Raw genomic sequence first — 22,576 nt, 5'->3', positions numbered from 1 at the left:
TTTAGCATTCCGGATTAAATAATACCCTTCATGAAATTTACCGAGATTAAATAGACTGAATATATTTTTATTTGTGATATAAAGCGAATGAGTTAAAGAGGGAAAGGAGGGCAATAAGCATCTTCACAACCGGCGATGCTTAAGAAGAACAATATTGAATTGCGTAGCACATTGTCTGTCCACACAAATACAAATGAAGCAAAAACAAGAACGATTTTCTTTCCTTTTCATCTCCTTGTCAAAAATGCCTATATATGTGTGTTTGTATATGTATGTCCGCAGGAAGTACACAGAAAAAAGAGGGGTTGACAAATAGAAACCCCATTTGTTCCTCATCATAATCACCATCAAAGATACAAATATGGCGATTGCTTCTTCGTCTTCGCTTCGCCATCTTTGCCACGACCTTTTCCCCAAATACCCTTCTCTTTCTCACAATTCGCGGCATAAACCCTCTCTCCAATTCTCCTCTCGTGGGTTTTCGTCCAGAATTCGTGCAACCTCAGCTGTCGCTTTGGAACCGGTACTTTCTCTCTCTCTCTCTCTCTCTCTATATATATATATATATATATCTCTTAATACCTATATATATTTCGTTTCTGAGAAACTGTTGGAAAAGAGAAGAAAATTGAAATTCTTGGTACCAACTATAAGTAAAGCTAAATTTTCTCGGTAGACAAACGGCAGACTGGAATTCTGGAAATTAAATTTTAGTTATTTCCTTTAGCAGTCGCTGTTGATTAAAAACTGAATTTTTTGGATTGTTGTCCCATCTTTGTTTTCTCTTCAATACTTAAATGTGAACGACCATTATTGGATGAGTAATGCTACAAACAATGATCGGTATTCCCTATAATCCTTCATAATAACGATAAATTTTTTTACTACAGCACACGTCACAATCTTTCTTCTGTAATTTATGCGCAGTACTATTTAGGGGTTATTAATGATTTACTTTTTTAGGATTCAAGCATTCAACAGCAAGATACGGTTGAAGTTGACTTGTTTGCATGCCCAATATGCTATGAACCTTTAATAAGAAAAGGCCCTCCAGGTTTTACCTTGTAAGTTGGAAATTTAAACCACATACTAAAACATGCAGAGTGTTTAATATATTCCATGGCATATGCTTAGTGCTTGACTTAAAATCTACCCAACTATGCAGGCCGGCAATCTACAGGTCTGGTTTCAAATGTAAAAAATGCAACAAGTCATACTCCAGCAAAAACAACTATGTGGATCTCACTATTATTGCTGGAACAAAGAACTACGTTGAAGCTAAACCAGTTGGGACTGAGCTATTTCGGTATGAATACATTATTGTCCATTCATCTCAATGTATTAATTTGGTTTGAACCTAAAGTGTTGTAACACTCACAATTATGATACTTATTTTAAATGGTAGTCTGGGTAGTAGAGTATTTATTTTTAAATTCTTGGAAATTTGCAACAAGATGTCATTATTTGTGCCTGTGGACATTTATTATTATTATTTTTAATTTCATAGGCATTCTTGAAGCATGTGATATAGGCTCCTATCTTATATGACAATGTGTTACCTTTTTTTGTTTTTTTACATTTGTAGAAGAAAAAAATGTATATGAGGTTTCAATCCTTGATGCCCGCATCAACAGTGTAAGAGCCTATTTCATAATCAGAGTATTTATGAGTTAGGTTCATTTGATATTCCTATTAAAGCCAGAATTTTTTACTGACAGGCCTTCTGGAGAAATTGAAGGCGTATAAATATCAGTTATAATTGTGTCTTTGCTTGGTCTATATTTTTCTCTGTTGCTTAGTTATACACTTACACAGAATTCCTCCATGGGCTTAGTTGTGTAGCATTTATATATTCCTTTGTTAACTACCCATCTACTCTAAAAGCTTAAGCTGTTAGAGAGAGTGTAACTTAAATATATAAATCCTTCAACACGCCCCCCCTCGTGTGGCCTTCTTTTGGTCCAACACACGTTTTTCAATTTTTTAATTAGGGTGACGGTGAGGTTTGAATTCGAGACCTTTGGCTTTGATACCGTGTTAACTACCCATCTACTCTAAAAGCTTAAGCTGTTAGAGATGGTGTAACTTAAATATATAAATCCTTCAACATCCTTCATGTTTTTTTTTTTGGGTGGGGTTGGGTTGGAAGGGTGGCTGGGAATTTGATGGTACTGCCTTTTGAATGATGGGGAAATGGTTTTTTTAGTTTTTTGTACTTTTTATTTTTTTGGAGGCCATTTTCCATAGAATAGACTTGCAGTCGGCATCTTAATTCTTTTTAAGCTAATTATTTACTTTGTTGATTACAAATTATGCAGTTATTCAAAGAAGACTCCTTTTAGAGAAGAGTACAGGAGCTTGAATCTCATTATTCTTATAATGAAAAATACTAATTTGAAATGCATGCTAACAACATGATTGTATTAACTCATGCACCACCTAGAGTATTCATACGCTACAGTGGTTTGGAGATATTTTCTGGATCTTGTTTCTCTTGAATCGGTAGAGCCTTGTTGAGGACGCCAAATGATGATTTCCTTGCTGTATTTTGGTCTTAAGTTTTTTATTAATTGAATGATAAAACCATTATTTGGAATTGAAATTTTATATGAATATTCATATCATACGAGTAAATGCCTAATGTCTAATCTTTAGTGCTTTCATCTTCATTTCAGGAGTCCACTTGTTTCATTCTTGTATGAAAGAGGCTGGCGTCAAAATTTTAACCGTAGTGGTTTTCCTGGTCCCGATGAAGAGGTAAATTTTCCTTGGTTTGTCTTGTATAATGATGCACCTGTATAGTTGTATACTCTTTGGGGTCCATTCCATTCTTAAAAGATAAAACCAATGCGGAAATAGTGTTATCTCATATTGATTTGTTGAGTCTCCTTCTAATTATGCAAGAGAAAGGAAATCTCTCCTAAAAAGAAATAAATGACTGACAAACGCATTAAGAAATAATGCTGCACACTCTCGTTGTACAAGTATTCAAATGTAAGGAACTTACTCCACTAATGCACGTTCTGCGTTCATATACCAGTTTATGACTTACGAACAAGTGTTTGGTTTGCTGGACAAAGTTCCTGGAGTGCATTATGTCACTATCAAACCTCCAAACACTTTCTCTGGCAGGAGTGGAGGAGAAGGCCCTAGTTACAAAAGTTGGAGTTGGTCATTTCACTGACACTGCCCTTAAGATAGAGAAAGGCTTCCTGAGTAAGTTGAAAGAAGTATGCTGGATCAAGGTCATAATATAAAAGTCTTTCTCCTTTAAGGAGAGAGGCTTCCTGAATTATTCGAAAGAAGTGTACTGGAACTTCCTAAAAGACCACCCTTTCACTATGGGATTTGGAGTTTCCTAAAGAATTCTTGGGTTCATGAAATGCCTCTTCTAGAAGTGTCAAAAGTTTTGATTAGAGAGAGTTTTATGGTTGTCTCTTAACGTTCCCCCCAATAATGCTTCTTGGAATATGTCATGCATGTCGAACAGTTTTTGAATGTCTGCGGGCTTTGTGAAATTGAGGTATTTTTCTAAAATCCCGCTTCTTGTTCATCCGTCTTGTTATTAGAGTCAAAGTTAAATATTAAGGAACTGAAAAATATCTGTATCATTTTTGTTCTATACCTGTGTGGTATTCCTTACAAAGTTCCTAGTCAAGTGACTTCGGTTACCAGAGCCTAGAGCAATAGCATGGCAGAGGCACTCTTAAAAATACTACCGGGTTTGCAGCATTTATTTACTTGCATATTACCGTGCATGTAGAAAATGCATGTATCTTTCTACTTGTAGGCTTATCTGACATGTTAAACAAAATATCTTGTTTGATGGTTGCAAGTGACATCTTATTTGATCTTGGGTTCAACCCTCCCAGAAGATTTCATATTCTTTCTGTCTACAAAACACAGTTGGTTTCCAAATGAAATCATTACTTGAACTAGTATTTGCATGCAGTTTAAAATGGCTCAGGAGTACTTCAAACCAGCAGAAGGTGGCGTTCTAGTAGATGTTAGCTGTGGGAGTGGTTTGTTCACCCGAAAATTTGCCACGTCTGGGACCTATTCAAGAGTCGTTGCACTTGACTTCTCTGAAAGTATGCTTCGCCAATGTTATGATTTCATAAAAAATGATGATACAATTTTAACCACGTAAGTTCTCTTCTTTCCTTCATCAATGCTCATCATATAAGCCAGACATCAATGGTTTATCTTTTTGACATCCTTTCTGGGGTGTAATTCTTGTATAAGAGATGGCTTTCCTGAGCGATGTTATATTGGAAAATTTGTAGTAATCTTGCTCTTGTGAGGGCAGATGTGTCAAGGCTTCCTTTCTCGTCAGGTTCAATTGATGCTGTTCATGCTGGTGCAGCCTTGCATTGCTGGCCATCTCCTTCCAATGCAGTAAGCTCTATTACTTTCCCAGATTCTGTTCTGCAAAATTTTAGTCAGTTGTCTTTCCTGAGATTGTTAGATTTTTTGCCTCTAACCCTGTAATCCAGCCTCCCCTTTCTTTAAATATGTCCTGTAACTTGGGTTTCTGATGAGCATAGTTGTAGAAAATTTCCTCCAACCTTAAATGACAGATCAGATGGTACAAAATATGACGCATAATTGGCATAATGACGGGCAGAGCCTAACCTGATTAATCACATTGAATTTTTTCTGCAAGTAACCACATTATTTGCTCATACATCTCAGATTGCTGAAATAAACCGTATATTGCGAAGTGGTGGTATCTTTGTTGGAACTACTTTTCTTCGTGTCAGTGCATCCACTCCTGCAATTTTAAGGCCCTTCAGACAGGTGATACTCCTCATTCTATGATCTTTGCACTTTTATGGTAACATTCTCACCCTTTGAACAAGCCCTTCTCTAGGTGGATAATCACTTCTTTTATAGGATATTCTTCATAAACTGGCCAATTGTGCTCATCATTTAAGATCAGCTTTCTCTGATTAATTTTTACTGCCCAGCCTGATAATATTTTCCAATTTATTAAGCTATATGGCAGACAATTACAAAGTGATGGTTGTCTTTAATTTTAGACAACTCTAAAACATACACAATGTCTTTTTTTTTTTTTTTTTTTTTTGGTGGTCCAACCAAGTGTCCTTTAGATTCGTGGCTACAATTAAAACTCCAGATATCTGCAATCGCCCTCAAACCATAGATATTGCTTAAACAAGGACTTGAAAGTAACCGAACAACACTGACATGTTAAGAACAATGTTATCTACCGCAAATCTTTTTTTATTTTTTTATGTGTTTCTGTTGATGGGCAGTAGCAGGAATAGGTAGAATATGTCGAGTATTTGGTAGGGAAATTGAAATTTTCTTGTACATTGGGGCGGTCTGTCAATATGGCCATGATACTAACTATGGATGTAACAACCCACTTCACCACATGGTATGATATTGTCCATTTAGGGCCCGAGCCTGCACAGTTTTGCTCTTGGTCTTTATTCCAAAAGGTCTTGTACCAATTGAAGTGACACACCTACATATATAATACTTTTCCTTTCCACATCCAGGCGATGTGGGATTGTGCACCTGTAACTCACCCGGTGTGGTAGCTTCCCAGTGCTTCACACCCGCCCCACGGGACACTCGCCTACAAGGTCGCCACAATTACCCCCTTGAAGCCCAACGTCCTCGTTGGCGGCACTTTTGGCTGAGTCAGGCTCTGATACCATTTGTAACGACCCACTCCACCGTATGGTGTAATATTGTTTGATTTGGGCCCGAGCCCATATGGTTTTGCTCTTGAGTTTTACCCCAAAAGGTCCCATACCAATTGGAGTGGCACACCTACATATATAACATTTTCTCTTTCCACACCTAGGCGATGTGGGATTGTGCACCCGTATCTCGCCTAGTGTGGTAGCCTGTCAATATCTCGCATCCGCACACCAGCCCACAAGATCACCGCAATCACCCCCCTCCCCCCCCCCGGCGGGGCTCAACGTCCTCGTTGGCCACACTTCTGGATGGGTCAGGTTCTGATACCATTTGTAACGACCCATCCCACCACGTAGTATGATATTATCCGCTTTGGGCCCGAGCCCGCACGATTTTGCTCTTGGACTTTACCCCAAAAGGTCTCATACTAATTGGAGTGATACACCTACATATATAACACTTCCCCTTTCCACACGCAGACGATAATGTGATTGTGCACATGTAGCTTGCCTAGTGTGGTAGCTTGCCAGTGCTTCGCACCCGTCCACAAGGTTGCCACAATGGATTTTACAGAGAACTTAAAATGTAGATATTGCTATTTTTTAGGATGGTTTAGATAATGAAATTAAACTGTTTTGGGTTTTCTGAGTATGAGAGAATAGTGAATGGATTTATAACTAGGATAGGGTTAGAACAGATGAGGGTTTTGTACCATTGATTTCCCGTTTAAGATATTAGGTGGTTAAAAATTTTCTAATATAATTTCTTTAGGGTTTAGGGTGTTTAAATTAATGGGGGTTCGCGTGTAGAAGTGTGAAAAAGAGAGGAGATTGAAGAGTAGGTTGGGATTTGAATAGTGATCAGAAAAGTGCAGATGCTTTTGGAAAGTTTTCCTTGCCACTAGAGAATTCTGTGGATTGTGGCAAATATTTTTATCTGTGAATCCATTCCTGAGAGTACCACAGAACATATTTGGAGACCTCCACCCAACGAAACCCTTCTTTTGAATGATTCATGGGCAACCAACGCTGCATATCGTACTGAATCTGAAATAGGGAAAGATAAAGACAGAAAGAAAGAAAGAAAAGGTTCAAAACCAACCAGAAGTGTCATCTTCCAAAAAACACTTATAAAAAAAATAATAATAATAAAAAAAAAAAACCTTGATTTCAAGTTTCAACCTGCTTGACCATGTAAGGTTCCAAGTAGACTTGAAATGGAGCGGGTTCGACCCGAAATTCAATTGTTCAAATTCAATTTTAACCGGATTGGATCTTGATTTTGAATCCTTATTAAAAAACGAGTTGGACATGAATCTTCCTTTAAGCTCATGTCAGATTAGGGTTGAATCTGGATAATTTTTACATGAGTCAGATTTTACCTGAAATCTGATCCAAATCATGGATCTTATTTAAATTATATGGGTCGATATGAATCATGTCCGTAGAATCCGATTCATAATCGGATGTGAATCGGAACCTGAATTCACATGAATCTGCTAGATTTCAAGCCCTAGTTCCTAACTGGCAGCACATGCAATCTTAGGTGCCATACTATGTTGTGCAATCATGGGGTGACGTCTATCATATGCAATCAGTTTGGTCTAAAGTTTGTTACCATTGGTTTGCAGAGGATACTGCAGAACTATAACTATTTGAACGAGGAGGAGATCAAGGACTTGTGCACGTCATGTGGTCTCATTAACTACACAAGTAAAGTTCAGCAATCCTTCATTATGTTTTCAGCAGAAAAGCCCTAAGACTGGTTCAATTCATTATGCTTATCATTTTCTCCATACCAAGCTTTGTCTTATTCCTTGTTGATTTTGTTGTATTGTGTGTTTCATTATTGTTCTTGCAAATGTACAGAACCTGAACAGATAAACCTCTGACAGATGTAAAAGTAATAAAATATTATCTATATATTTTCCTAGTTGGTACTCACATCCCTCACATACCCATACTAAATGCCTGATTCATACAAATGGATTGTAACTATCATTTGAAGATTTATGAATGGTTAGGCAATGACAGGAGAACAGCCATTCAAATGGTAAGTTTGGTTGTTGATGGAGGGGTGGTATTGAGGCATTTAGGATTGATAATTACTATTATGCTCTTCTAAATTTGTAGTTATTCTTTTGTTAGTTGAGTTGTTATTAGTTATCTTGTTCAAATCACGAGCAATTGCAGTAATCTGCAAGCTTCAATCTGCCTGGTAGTAACATTTTATTTTTTCCAGAAATTTTAACGTACTCATGTTGCTCTATATATCAGCTGTTTTTTAGGTGAGATCAATTTGTAACCCATTTTGCTTATTGTTTCCATTCTCCTCTTCCAAACCAAACACTTGACTCCACCTTCATCATCATCACCCTCTTTCTTTATGAAAGAAAGATCAACTGCCACCTCCGCCATCTAAACCATTTCCAGTTTCCACCTATTCTTTCTCTATAACAGCTCCGACCACCTTCATGGACTAAACACTTCTCTACCATCACTACTACTCTCTCTTCACAACAAAACCCATTGCATCAAATTATTAAGGTAACGAGAAAGTCCTACAACTAATCCGTCACTGGAGGGGGTTTCAATTGAAACAGTGTTTCAAGAATAGGGATTGAAGTGTAGCAACCGAAACCATGTATAGTATAAAACCTTTAAGTTAAGTGATGTTCTCTGCCAACACACACACACACATCACGTGATAATCCTTAGAAAATTGATATGGGACAAGTAAATATACGAGCCCATGTGGAGAGTGGAGAATGGTTCTGCCAATATATATATTTATATATATAAGTATATTGAACAGAGCAAAGTGGGTTTCAGTTTTTCTAGTGTTTGGCAGTGGACACAGAGATCTCCCCTCGTGCGGCTCACACGCTGTTGCCTTCTGTTTGTTCTTCTTCCCCTTTCCCTTTTCTTTTTCTTACCTCCACCTCCCATCCTCCTGTTCTGCACCATTGACCTTTGACCACACTACCAAAACCACTCGACATTTATATATATATATATATATAAATGTATATGTATACAAAAACTTTTGACATGGAAAGAGAAGGAATATTTGGCCAGTCTTAGACTTAAAAAAGGGTTTGGACAAATTGGATTCATACCTGAAAAGAGTCAGTCCTATTGGATCCCTTGCACGTGAGGTTTATGCTTTCATTGAGTCATCCTGTTTTTTGTAACACCCTGTTTGTCAATTCAATTGTAGTTGCCAATCCCTTTTTTTTTCTCCCTAGGTTAGCATTCTTTTTTCATTTTTTTAATTTTAATTTTTTTAAAGGAGATTTAGCTTATTTATAATTAATATGTACATATCGGTGATCACGATCGAGCAGCTTCACCTCTGAGTAATTTTTATTTTTATTTTTTTATTAAATAAATTAGTTATACACACCCACAAATGTCCACTATGAAACTCAGAATTCTTGTACTACAGTTTTAGTTGAGGCATATATAGAAATGCACGAGAAGTCCCATTATAAGACGTAAAATATGGGAGTCTTGTAGTAGGATGATTTCATATATGAAAATATCACACTTGGATGTAATTCTCACATCATATATTCCTAATTATGTAATATTTCAATGTTGCTTGAAAATGAAATGAAATGATGTACATTATTGATTTCCATTTTGATCTTCTAGATTTAATAATCATAAGAGGAGTAGACTATCCTTCCATGTTTTGGATTATTCTACCCATAATTAGTGGTAATAATAAAAGTGCACTCGCATACAAGATAAGATCTATGATGGTGCTTAACTATTGAGTAAGAGACAAACCTTTAAAGTCCTCTTTGACAATATTATATCAACTCTTTAACAAAATGTCATATTTATGTAAAAAAAACAACACTTCTGTTACTACAGTTATTGATTTACCATTATACTTTTTACTTTTTATTTTATATTTCAGTTAATTTGATACAGAGGCCTTAATTTCATTGACATTCCACTTCCTTTTGATTCTCAAGCTCACTTTAAAATCAAATCTCTGTTAATGTAGGTTAGCTATATATGCATCCAGATAAATAATTCACCTTGCCGTGCCGAATCAATACAAATGAAAATTTTGAAGAACAAACAATATATGTTTAATGATTAGAGATGTTATTATTACAATTCTTATTTTTTGGATTTTGAATAAGATGGTTCGCTTACGATGAGAATGTCCTCGTGATACCTTTTTCATTTGAATTATGATTAGGGACTCTGATTCGTGTGTTAGCACATCCATAGAACTAGCTCTTTTAAGAAGATATTTATTTGGAACAACAAAGTTTACAATGTTGACTTCAATGTTTTCTGAATTTATTGTGCTTCACACATACGAAATAACATTTGACTATGTAACCATTGTTATGAATTAGTTCAACTTTGCGACGTAGAAAGCTCTCTCACCAAGTGTTTAAAGTTTAAAGTAATGATAAAAAAATTAAACTTGAAATAAACACTTGTTTTTTGAGTGTACAAAAGAGATTTTATGACAATCTTTTAGGGCTTCAAACTCCAAGATTATCAGCTCTTCGTTAAAGGTTAGAGGTGCAACGAGCAAGGCCTCCTCAAAATTAGCGATAAGAAAGATTAATTAATAAGGTCATTAATTTCCCCAAGTAGTGCTTAATGAGTTGTGTTTTGTCTGTCAACGTCTGATGAAAAAAAAAAAAAAGACACTGGAATTATTGTTTAGGCATAGCACAGTTTTCATTAGTGGAGTGGTTGAATGTTGCCATGTTTGGTTGCCCAGAAACCGAGTTTCCTCGTACGTGTCTTCGCTTTTTATCAGTTTTAACTTTTAAACGATTTTGTGAAGCTACTAAAGCCCAAATAAAATGGAAAGATAGCAATGATCAACTTGTGTTGTCTTTTGTCTAGGCACAATGTTTCAAAGGCCAATTTTACTACCTCACTTGCTTTGCATCTGGTTAAACATTACCATCCGCTATTTATTGTAGGACCTGCATGTAGAGGTCGGTCCAGGCTTTCCTTGAGCCCCACATGTGATATATATATATATATATATATATATATTAAACATTAGAGAAATGACTACCCTTTGGGTAGGGACTATTCCTTCCAAATTTGACAAGTCCCAATGCCACGTATTAATTCTCACCTTATTATGATCAATAGGCTTTAAGCTTGTTCTGGGATTCCATCCCCATTTGATTACATGTAACTGATATTTCACAATAAAAAATGTTCATTGTGTGGCACCTATTTGAAAGACAATAGAGGGGCATGTGATCATGAATTCCGAGGAACGAATTTCACCACACATTTATTTTATTTTATTTTTTAAAAAAATTGGTGTCCTACTCTTTCTATTCTTTAATTTCCATCAAGACTCTTTAGTTATTACAACTGTAATCAATGATAATGATTTTTAGACTTAATAGTCTAACCGAAAAGACAAGTTTTTAAATTTCTATTCTTTTTATTACAAATTTTTATCAATGATAATAATTCTTAGACCTAATAGTAAGAATCAAATTTTATCTAAGTTATTTGTAATGAAATTTGTCTGGTGAACAAGCATGCAAGTATTTCACAAAGTAGAGAGTCATGACCGCATATGTATATATATATAAGTCAACCAATTAGATTAAAAACTGAGCTCACACAAACATTTAAATTGAACAATCATATGTTTCCCTCATCTCATAGTCCAAGACATGAGGGTAGCACCAGTTCATTTCACCAAGAAAGAAAGAGAAGAGCATCAAAAAGAAAATGTTTTTCCTAGCTAGGGCATGCAGCTCCTTCAAGAAGAGTCCAGTTTGTTTAGGGTTAAGAGCTCTTTAGCCAAGGAGATTACAACATTTGTTTAAACAGGGAGTAGGGTATGGGAGACACGGGAACAGCGCCCACGTTCTTCTCATATCTTACTCCTTTCTTTAATACTCTCTCTCTCTCTCTCTCTCTCTCTACACACACACACACACACACACACACACACACATCAAGCCTCCCTATTGACAAAATGTTAGTGTCTGTGAAGGAATAAATATATACCCTTTCCTCTCTTGTGACTCTCCATAAATACTCGTTATCTCTATATCCTATCAAACCCTCTCCTCTCTTTATCTCATCTCTTACACCACTGTCCCGAAAACTACTCATAGAAGGGACTCTCTGCTGTGTTTATGTGATCATGGTGAGTCTCTTCTCTCTCTCTCTCATATGGAGAATTCTCATTGCTTTGTTGGTTTACCTAACTTATTATGAATTAATGTTCTTTTGATGGTGCTTAATTAGGGAATTCAAAAGCCAGCATGGTTGGAAGCCCTCTACACACACAGGTTTTTTGTGCCCTGCCCAATTCACGAAATGGCTAAGAAGAATGAGAAGAATGTATGCTGTTTGGATTGTTGCACTAGTATTTGCCCACATTGTGTTCCATCTCATCGCTTCCATAGGCTTGTTCAAGTTCGGCGCTATGTCTATCACGATGTTGTTCGTTTGGAAGACCTCGAGAAGCTCATAGACTGCTCTAATGTTCAGGTTAATTATCCCAACCCAAAAAAAAAAAAAAAAAAAATGCTGATCGAATTTTGCATCTTCATATCTAGCTATAATTGAGTTGAATTATATATGGTTATCTAATTTAGGTCATAATTCTTTCAGCCCTATACCATCAATAGTGCCAAAGTGGTGTTTATCAAGAAGAGACCTCAAAACAGGCAGTTTAAGGGATCTGGAAACTACTGCACTTCTTGTGACAGAAGCCTTCAAGAGCCTTTTATCCATTGCTCTCTAGGCTGCAAGGTAACCTATATTTTACGCTCAATTGTGTACTTGCGTGCGTGTGTGCGTGCGTGTGTGTATAGCTAGATCACCAAGGAATGAATGTAAATGAAGTATGACACAAGCAATTATATATATTCCCTAGAGACTAAAAATTAACAAATAATAATAAATAAAAAAAAACTTCATAATTGAAATTAAATTGGTTAATTGCAGTCCAATACAAAAATTATGAATGATTTTGTTTTAGTAAAAATTAGACACTAAAAGGGTTGTATAATTTGTTGATGACTATCTCTTTATGAAAATATATTGATGCATTTTTTTTTTATTTATAAAAATAATAGGTTGAGTTTGTGTTAAAACACTACAAGGACCTCTCTCCCTTCTTAAGGACATGCAATAGTTTACAACTTGGTCCAGACTTCTTCATCCCTCAAGACATGACCGATGATGACATGACATACGAGACACCTCATTCGACAATTGTGGATTGGGACGAGGCAATGAGCTCGTCGTATTCAGGTTCATCAGGGTCGGAGAATACGAGCATGGTGTGCACAGATTTTGTTCGGAAGAAGAGAAGTGGGTTGTACGTGTGTGGAAGATTAGTTAATAAGGTTTCAGAAGAGGACATGGCCACAAGCATGAGTAGAAGAAAAGGCGTTCCTCATAGATCTCCTTTGTGTTAACAAAATTAATAAAAACATTTTAATTACCACTTGAGAGTTATTTTAAGATTTTGACTAGTGAGTCATGCAACAACCTCTCTGTCTGTCTCTCTCTCTCTCTCTCTCTCTCTCTCAGAGGTTTTTGCTTAATTAATTACTTGGTCGGAGGATTTTGTCTTAATGGCATCACGTGATTCTCAATTCCAAGTCATGGTTGTGTACATTTTTCGAAGAGTTTCATATTAGTGTATGGTTATTATTAATTCAAGTCTCTCATAAATCAGAGGGCTTTCTTGTTCTATTCATCAAAACTTTCTTTGCTCATCTTTCTACCATTCAATGGATTGCTGTATATACAAATAGATATATATATATATACATGTATATTCATCATGCATGTATACAAAATACAGATACAAGTGTTCAGAAGTGCGTAACATGTTTCTATACATTAATGTATAACTTAATTTTCTTCAATTCTTGAGAAAGAAAATTTTATGGAATTCATAACAATCCAACGAACAAAAACTTTGGTAAGCTAATATCACAATTATCCCTTCTGGACTCTGTAATGACGGGAACTGAACTTGCCTTATATATATATATATATATTTTATAACCTTTAAGTTTAATGTCCCATAGAATGATATTGTTCCATTGTTGTCACTTTTTTCATTTGATAGTTTACAATCAACATAATAAATTTAATTTAATCTAAGCTTCCTGGGACATTAAATGGGAAAAGAATGAGAACAAAATGAATAAAATAGATTTTGTTATAACGTTATGTTGACAATAAGACATAATTAGCTAGCTATATCATGAATCAAATTGCAGGATTTTCAAGTACAGCAATGGAGTTATAAAACAAACCGTAATTTCATAATGACATAATTAGGTCCTATTTGGTATACATATATACAAAAATGTCCAATAGCATGCAGAGATTATGCTTTCAGTGCATTTTTTTGCAAGTCATGATGTAAATATGGAATAGGTTAAAGATCAAGAAGGCACCCTATTTTTTTTTTTCCTGTTAGTATGTTGTTAGGTTCAAATTTTAATGAGAATATATAAAAAGAGATATTATTATTTTAAAAAAAAAATTAGCAAGGCAAAGATATTCTTTAATCACATAAGTGAAGTTAGGAAGAGTAAAAAAGAGGGTAGTAATTGTTTTTTTTAATGGCACACACTTTGTCAGCTTCTCATAATGGGTTCCAAAGAACCAATATTTTGAATGAAATCCTCAAACTTTGACTGATGGCAGACAGCACCGTCATTCCTTGGGAGGAGAGATATTTACAGCAAAACTCTTGACTGGTCAAACCATGCATCACACTTGCTATTGGTTACTGCTTAAAAGCAACCAAAAAAGTATCATCATCATCATGTTTCTACTTACTAATTTGTAAATTTTTTATTTGGTGTCAACTAATAATGTCTTAAACCTAGAGAAACCTAATTGTGGTAGGTTCTCAACCCCGTAACAGTAGGCCACGTGCAATGACACCGATCCATCTCTCATGTCCTGCCCATTCATTAAAATTTGAAATTTTATGGTTAGTCGGCTGAATCTAACCCATTTTTAAGAGTACAAAATGGTTACGCTTCTCTACGAATCGATGAATTCGACCATCCCATTTGTCCCATGTCGTTTTTAGAGAATAAAATTTTTTAAAAGGCACGTGAGATATGCTTTGTCTATTTAAAAAGTTACTAATTAGTTCTTTTAAGTGTTGAATATTCAATTTTGAAATTTTAAACTCTAGGAATATTTATGAAAAGATGCAAAATATATTATTTAAAAAAAAAAAGCGACAATTACTTTGAAATAAAAAAATATATATATATTATATTCTTTTTTGGAACAAAGAAAGTATTAATTAAATCTATTATATCAGAGTAGATAAATGTGATGTTTAATAAGATTCTGATTGATCAATCCTCCGTATTTAAATAAATATTCTTAAAAAATTGGTTGTCATATTTACTCAATAAGACTTTGCATATTCATAGTTTTTTTTTTTATATTTTTTTATGTGAATAAATTTGATTAATTTTATGTAGTTAAGTGGCATGTTGATCGGAACTAGACTGGCCCAAGCTAAATATTTCGAAAAAAACAAAATAGGCCAAGGCCTATGAAATTGCCCATTCAGTAAACCCCAAGCCTTATTCCATTTATTTCTTCACGGGTTTGGACCAAGCTCGGGCCACCTCATTATTTAGTTGATAACTTACCAAACATACCCCCAACTATGGGAAATATATTTAATACCCCGGTATGGATCAGTAATTATACTTTCAAGCCTTTATTAACAACAAAAAAACATATCATGACACAATCAATATTTTTGGATAAGTTAGAGATCATACACAATTGCACATAAATATTACTCCTTAAAGAATTTAATTGAACATGAATTGTTGCAATCTTTACCAGTTTTAGGGCAAACAACGGAGTCCAATTGTCCGTTACTCGATTTATGCACGTTTTAACAAGAAACTCCAAACACATAAATGTTCTATAATTCTTTATTTCTTCTTGCTACAAGTAACAGCTATCAATTGTTTTGTATAGGATGTCTGACTTTACTGAAATACCCTTCAAGAATAAATTATTAAAATGTGAAAGGAAAATTGTTTTTCTATTTTTTATTTTATTTTATTTGGTATATTATATATATTTTTCACTAATCACGATTTCGATAAATGTTGTTGATGAACATTTAATCTCATGGTGTCTGAGAAGGTATGAGCTCTCCTCTTAAAAGGTGAGTTTTTTTTTTAAAATTTTTATTTATTTATTTATTTTTTTGAATTTCTGAAAAAAATAAATAACTTTGGAGTTTTATGATATATGTTCTTGAAGGTTATTTTGGTAATTACACCTATAACTACTCGGCTAATCTCAAAAATTGAAAACCTCCAAGGACAGGTTGGCTTCTAAAAAATGGTAGGTAGTTTGCAAAACTGAAAAATCTTACAAGGGCATTTTCGTAAAATTAGAAACGAGTACCAACAAGGTGGTGTAAAAATCCCGAATCAAGCTCATTCCAAACCGCAAAGATAGAATTCCATACATTTATAGATATATATCTGCTCAAAAATAGTGTTCATATACAAATACTAAACTCTCTCTCTTTGAAACCTTATTTTTCTCTCTCTGAAATCTAGAGGAAAATGAGGGAGAGGACAAGAATCATGTTCCGTTTGAGATGTAACCCATTGTTTCTTGTCCTCCTCCTCTCTATCTTCATCTCTTCAAACTTTTGCATCTGTGATGGAACTATTATCGATCATCTTCACCAATCCGAACAGACACGCATTCCAGGTATATATTATTAGTTACATGCTAATATATATATATATATACACACATTTGTACATGCATGCATGTACAAATGTGTATATTTCTCTTACGGGTTTATAATCCTGTATGAATTCACAGATACGTAGGTTTATTTTTGTGACATGCAGAGGTTATTGATGGTAGAGAATTTAATGGGAAGGTGGATGAATGGAATGAGAGGAGGAGGTCTGTGGCTGAAACTCCAGAAAAAAGCAGCAGCAGCTCCAATGTTTTGATATTGGCGGCGAATAGAACGCACAGAAGATGCCCCATTGCTGGCTTTAGGTACTACAATGATGGCTGGAATCTCACAAACAAGCATTACTTGTTTGTAAGTATATATATCTTCCAACATTCATCATTTCTCTTGTATATCTAGCTCCGTCCATATTTCTTTAATTTAGAAGTGCATGTTAAACGATATAATTAGACACTTATGTTACACCCCTATTTAGTCTTTTTAGGAGCATATATATATGATAATTAACATTGTAACAAAAGAAGAAAAAGTTTGTTGAGGTTAACCCATTAGGTACAGTGACACTTCCCATATTAGTCTCGGCCTAGATTCTTCTTTACCAACAGATGTGAGAATCGTTCTACTACCCAACAAGGTTTCATATCAAAAGGTCATCCAAGTAATTAATACACGTTTTGTTGGTGTGTTGTGGTATTTTATATATTCAAAATTTTAACTCTACTGAAGTTGTATTGAAAAATCATTTAATCATTCATAAATAGGAGAAATTCTATGATATCCGAAGTATTTTGATAAGTGGTACCCCTCCCAAACAAAACTCTACGTTTTCTTTGGTAAATAGAGAAGGAGAGAGTTTCAAAATAAACAAAGAGCTTTGATTGTGAGAGGTAGTAAGGTATTGCAGAATTTCTCCCATAAACAGAATTAATATAGAGACACATAGTCCACAGACCACCAGCATGTTCACATATGCACAATTACTGTCTTTGTTGCTTTATTGCAGTCAGTGGCATACTCTGCGGCTGGGCCCTTCTTGCTCGCGGCAGTTTGGTTTGTTGTGTTTGGGATAATATTACTATGCATGTGTTTGCGTCGGTGTTGCTGTTGTGTTGGAAAGTCTATTGGCTATTCTAAAGCCGCCTATGCTCTCTCCCTTACCTTTCTCATACTATTCACCATTGGTGCAATGTAAGTGTATATGTGTGTGTGTGTGTGTTTTAATTAGTTATAAAATGTTTGTTAGATTATTGTTGATTTTGTGACTTAATTTTCAGAGCCGGAGCAGTATTTTTATATTCTGGGCAACAGGAATTTCACAGTAGCATAGTTAGAGTTCTAAGCTTTATACTGTACCAGGCAGATTTTGTAATTGAGAACATCCAGAATGTGTTCAATTATCTTCTATCTGCTAAGCTTGCTTTACCTGGAGATTTTCAGCTCCAAATCGATGCTATTCAACAACCAATTAATTTTGTTGCCAACCAACTTCGAAATGCAACTAGGCAGACTGAAAGAGAAATACGAAATTTCTTAGATCCCAAGTAATTCTTTCTTCTTTTTTTTTTTTTTTCGCCTTTTCAATCTTTAATTAATTCCTTTAATTTAGTTGCTAAATTATTTGTTTCAATGCATTGCAGTCGCTTCTACCTAATTTCCATCTCAGCTTCTTTGCTCACTTTGGCATTTCTTGGCTTCTGTAAGTATACTATTAGTACTCTTATCTTCATTTAATTATGTTTATGTAACTTTATATTATGTTTTCATTAGTTAATTTCTTTATTTCTGGTTGCAGTGTTTTCTGTTCTTGGATTTCCTTGTCTTGTATACATGTAAGTGTTACATAACTCATGCAATACATATTGCTTTTTGGGTCATTGTGGTTTTATTAACAAATTGTTGTAAGTGTTATATATTATTGATAATTAACTACAGGTTAGGGATTATCGGGTGGATTGTTCTGGTGTTTACGTTTATTCTGACCGGAATGTCTCTCCTTATTCACAAGTAAGTATGGTCATATTTTTCTCTAACTATTCATATGAATATATAATTAAACACTCTCTCCTTTAGCTTCTTCTTAGTACTGTTCTATTCAACCTAACTGTTAAGTAATTTCCAAGCTCTATTTCTATTTATTATCAACCTTTGTGACAGTAATGTTTAGCATAATTGTTTTCATTTTCAGTTTTATATTCAATATATGAAGATATGGAATAAACCTTCATAAACATACCATTAGCTTTCTTTTTACTCCGCCATGGCCCATATAGATATTTCATACATTGATTGTGTACTTGTACAGAAGGTAAAAAAGTTTTGAATTATAGAACTTTTAACTAATTTAATAATCAATGCCTTATAATTAAAAAAATTACAGACCCTCTAATTTCCAATATGTGTGAATTCAAAACATTTGGCAATGTGCCATTTATATATAGGGGAGTAGATTGGTAGAAATTTTAGTGAAAATGGCTCACGTCAAATTGTTGCAAAGGTGTTAATTAGAAAAGAAAATTTAGTTCAAAATTTTTATTAAATTTTTTTCAATTCAAATTTTATTAGGCTAATTCAATACTTCAAAATACAATATTATTGAATATATAGTTTTGAGGTTTCTTCTATGCTTCTAACGAAAAAATGAGCATACAAAGCTATTAAGACTATCTCAGCAAACAAGGCCCGACAGATAAAAGGTGGACGGAGGCTGGCAAAGAATCCGGCCCAAACGGCAAGAGAGCTTCCTAACCGCCCTCCCTGAGCCCAAACCATTGTAGAAAAGCCTAACACAGATATAAAAAACAACCAAATCTACCCATTTATACTGAGGAAAATAGTCTAAAATAGAGTTGCAACTCGGATGGATTTGGTGGTTGGAGGTACACTTCGAATTCAACCCAATATATGATATATTCAATTTAACTCAATCCTAATTTTATTTTGAATCCTAATTACTTAACTTGAGTTCAACCTATTCTTTTATTTTTAAACTTCTATTTGCAATAAAATTTAAAGGTGTCCTAAAATTAGTTTAAAACTTATTATAAAATTTTAATAAATACAAACAAATTCATAAAAAAAAATAATTATACAAAGTTTTAACATACAATTAATAACCCAACGTTTTTGTTGATTACTTAATAATAGTGCGGTTGGGGACACATGCGTAGCATTGGAAGAGTGGGTTCAGAACCCAAAAGCCAGTTCAGCTCTGGAACACGTACTCCCCAAAGTAGACGATGAAACATCCCAAAAGATATATTCACTGTCCAAAGGTTCCACGGTGGGACTTGTGAAAGTGCTTAATGTCGACATTGTCGCCAATGTCAACATTGACCCCAGCCCTGGATCTCCTCAGTATTACAATCAATCCGGTCCAATGTTGCCTCTTCTTTGCAACCCATACAATCCCGACGATCTCACCGATCGGAAATGTGAAGCTGGTGAAGTGGCGCTTCCAAATGCAACCGAGGTACGTATATATATACATGTCTCGATACAGATTTACATGCAATTTTACTCGAGTGCCTTCTAACTAACCTATAAGCGTTTGATTGTATAGTCAAGTGTTTTCATGCATGTAAATTTACAAAACATGACTCTCTGATAGAGTACAGTTTTAGTACCACAGTGCACTTATATATACTATATATATATAACCAAATGATTACTCACGGTACTATACAAAAAATATATATATATATATATATATATATATATATATAATCTTTCCAAAAAGTATGATTTTTTTTTTTTTTACACTTTCTCAAAATATTATATTTTTTCTCACTTTTTCTAAAAATACAAAATATTCTTTTACACTTTTGACTTTACCACAAACAAAACAAATGCTTTATTTCCATCACATTTTCAGTCTTCAACATTTTTCTTTGGGCAAGTCTTTAACATTTCAAAAATTGACAAAATCCAAACAAATACCGTAGTACGGAGACAGGTAATCTGATATATATATATATTTTATCATCATCTAAATTTACGATTATTATGTCATGAATATTTTAAAAAATATGATGGTTGTGTATATTGAGAAAGACATATTTAATACTATTGACAATGATATTATTTACTTTCAGAATATAAAAACTGAATAAAAATATTATGAATTAATGTTTTAATTTTTACATATATTATTTTGGTTCAAAATATATATATTATTGCTATTAAAAATTGCACTCTGAAGGAAATTATTGGGTAGGCCATTGTTGATAAGTCATGTTTGGGTCTCTTCCATCATTTCAATAATTTTTGAATGAAGTAACAAAAATAGAGATGACACTTGCTTTGAATGATTTATTTGTTTATGATGCAGGTGTGGAAGAACTATATCTGTAAGGTTTCATCGTCTGGGATTTGTGTAACGCCGGGAAGACTCACTCAAGATCGGTATTCGCAGATGGCAGGACCCGTCAACGCGAGCTATCATCTGTATCATTACACTCCATTCCTCATTGATTTAATAGACTCCAATTTTGTGAAGGTAACATTTGCTCGTATCAGCAAAGAAAACTGTCCGGATTTGGTTAAATACAGTAGATGGACTTACGTTGGATTCAACACTTCCTCTGTTTGTGTAATGATGTCAATGTTCTTGTGGGTGATCTACGCCAGAGAGCGAAGGCATCGCAAATACACCAAGAAACAATTGAGCAAGGCCCCCCCTGCAGCCCATCTTCATAGTTCAAGAGATCCATGATACACTTTTTCCCAATTTCTTTCTCCTAACTATTCCCATTCTACTAATTATTTGATGTATAACTCAGTAACATATATATATTCTCTCTCTCTTTCCTTTTTTATTTTTTTTATTTTTTTATATTTTTTAGCTTCAGGTCCACAATACTTTAGACCTGATTCTGATGTATTTTATAGTTAACTCTAATTAGAAATTATTCTTAGAGGAAGTACTAATTTTGTATAGTATCTCAAGGAGATTTCTAACAGCCTTGTGTAGTGGAATTATGTGTGTATGTATGTATGTGTGCATATATATATATATATATACACACACACATACACGAAACAAGGAATAGACAGACGGTTTAAACTTAAATTATGTATTGAAGTCTGAAAATCAAACAATTATAATAATTTATATGAATGGAGTGTCCTCGTAGTGGCATTAATATTTTTTAACTCATAAAATTAACCAAATTTATTCTACTGTTAGATTTTTTTTTTTTTTTTCCTTGTCCATTTTGATAGTAATGGTTTTTGATTCATAAATGAAGAGATAGAGTGTGAAACCTACCAATATATGGGTTCCAGATGGAGTTTCCATGTTTGACCCAAGTCATGTGATGAGTGATCCTAATCATATACTATCATAATATAATTTTGGTTATGTATTAAGAACATTAATTTGGACACCTTTACATTGTCATATGGCACCTTGTGGACTAACAGATAAAATGCTCCATCATAAGTCAACATCAAAGAAGGTCGATCAACTGAAGCTAAACGGCCAAACAACTATCCCAACAAAAACTTGACACTTGCGATTCTTTGAGTGAAAGAATATAAAGTGTGATTTACACGTCAACACGGTTCATTAATAGATTATAGTAAAAGACAATCTTGAGTACATAGTTTTGTGTAGAGGTGGTCCGTATGTGAAGAAGACCATGATCAAAATTTTGTACCACTTTAATATCTACTTCTACATATCTAATGTCACGGAGGTCGGTACAACGTCATTGTCATCTTCAATTTGGATCTAAATTTCTCACCACCTGTGTCCCTTGATTTGTTACACGGTCAAATATTTTTTTTTATCAATCACGCCATAGCTAGTACAAATATATATTTTTTATTTTTAAAGTAATTAAAATAATTCATTCATGTGCTGTCTTACAAATTTGAACTCTTAATTTATCTTTAAAAAAATTAAAATCTGATACTAATGAATCAATGATGTGAAATTTCAATTTTAATCTCCTGACTATACGTCCATTCTTCTTTCTAGCCCATTGTATAAGCTTGGAACCCGAAAGCTGGGAAAGGATCCCTAAACTCCCCCAACAAAAATGGTGTCAAATGGTTTAGACCATGTCGCCAAAAACACATTAGCTTATTAAAATGTAGTCTTGGTCACGTTTTCGTACGGTTTCATCTAATTAAT

General features: G+C 34.3%; 3 protein-coding genes across 3 annotated transcripts; all 3 read left to right on the top strand.

Annotated features, from left to right (window-relative positions):
• The first annotated feature begins 163 nt into the window (after window positions 1-163).
• On the top strand, window positions 164-7,619 carry LOC132277379 (uncharacterized methyltransferase At2g41040, chloroplastic). The gene is made up of 8 exons (XM_059779240.1): window positions 164-523; window positions 964-1,064; window positions 1,166-1,306; window positions 2,676-2,757; window positions 3,953-4,146; window positions 4,287-4,398; window positions 4,696-4,800; window positions 7,307-7,619. Exons 1-8 carry the CDS (start codon window positions 362-364, stop codon window positions 7,433-7,435), a joined length of 1,026 nt encoding a protein of 341 aa, XP_059635223.1. The 5' UTR covers window positions 164-361; the 3' UTR covers window positions 7,436-7,619.
• Window positions 7,620-7,702: 83 nt separating this feature from the next.
• Window positions 7,703-13,374, top strand: LOC132278442 (protein RGF1 INDUCIBLE TRANSCRIPTION FACTOR 1). The gene is made up of 5 exons (XM_059780228.1): window positions 7,703-7,728; window positions 7,839-7,893; window positions 11,946-12,191; window positions 12,315-12,455; window positions 12,782-13,374. Exons 1-5 carry the CDS (start codon window positions 7,703-7,705, stop codon window positions 13,124-13,126), a joined length of 813 nt encoding a protein of 270 aa, XP_059636211.1. The 3' UTR covers window positions 13,127-13,374.
• Window positions 13,375-16,291: 2,917 nt separating this feature from the next.
• Window positions 16,292-21,151, top strand: LOC132278441 (uncharacterized). Its single transcript, XM_059780227.1, has 9 exons — window positions 16,292-16,442; window positions 16,589-16,791; window positions 17,444-17,628; window positions 17,715-17,981; window positions 18,078-18,136; window positions 18,233-18,269; window positions 18,373-18,444; window positions 19,585-19,909; window positions 20,768-21,151. The coding sequence occupies exons 1-9, from the start codon at window positions 16,292-16,294 to the stop codon at window positions 21,149-21,151; spliced, it is 1,683 nt and encodes a 560-aa protein (XP_059636210.1).
• Window positions 21,152-22,576: the final 1,425 nt, after the last annotated feature.

This window comes from Cornus florida, unplaced genomic scaffold (genome assembly GCF_030987335.1).
Source record: "Cornus florida cultivar Cherokee Brave unplaced genomic scaffold, ASM3098733v1 CherokeeBrave_3.0.0_Hap2_Chr10, whole genome shotgun sequence".
NCBI lineage: Eukaryota > Viridiplantae > Streptophyta > Magnoliopsida > Cornales > Cornaceae > Cornus > Cornus florida.
The sequence above is the reverse complement of the archived record's forward strand: the minus strand, read 5'-3'. Positions and strand labels throughout refer to the sequence as shown.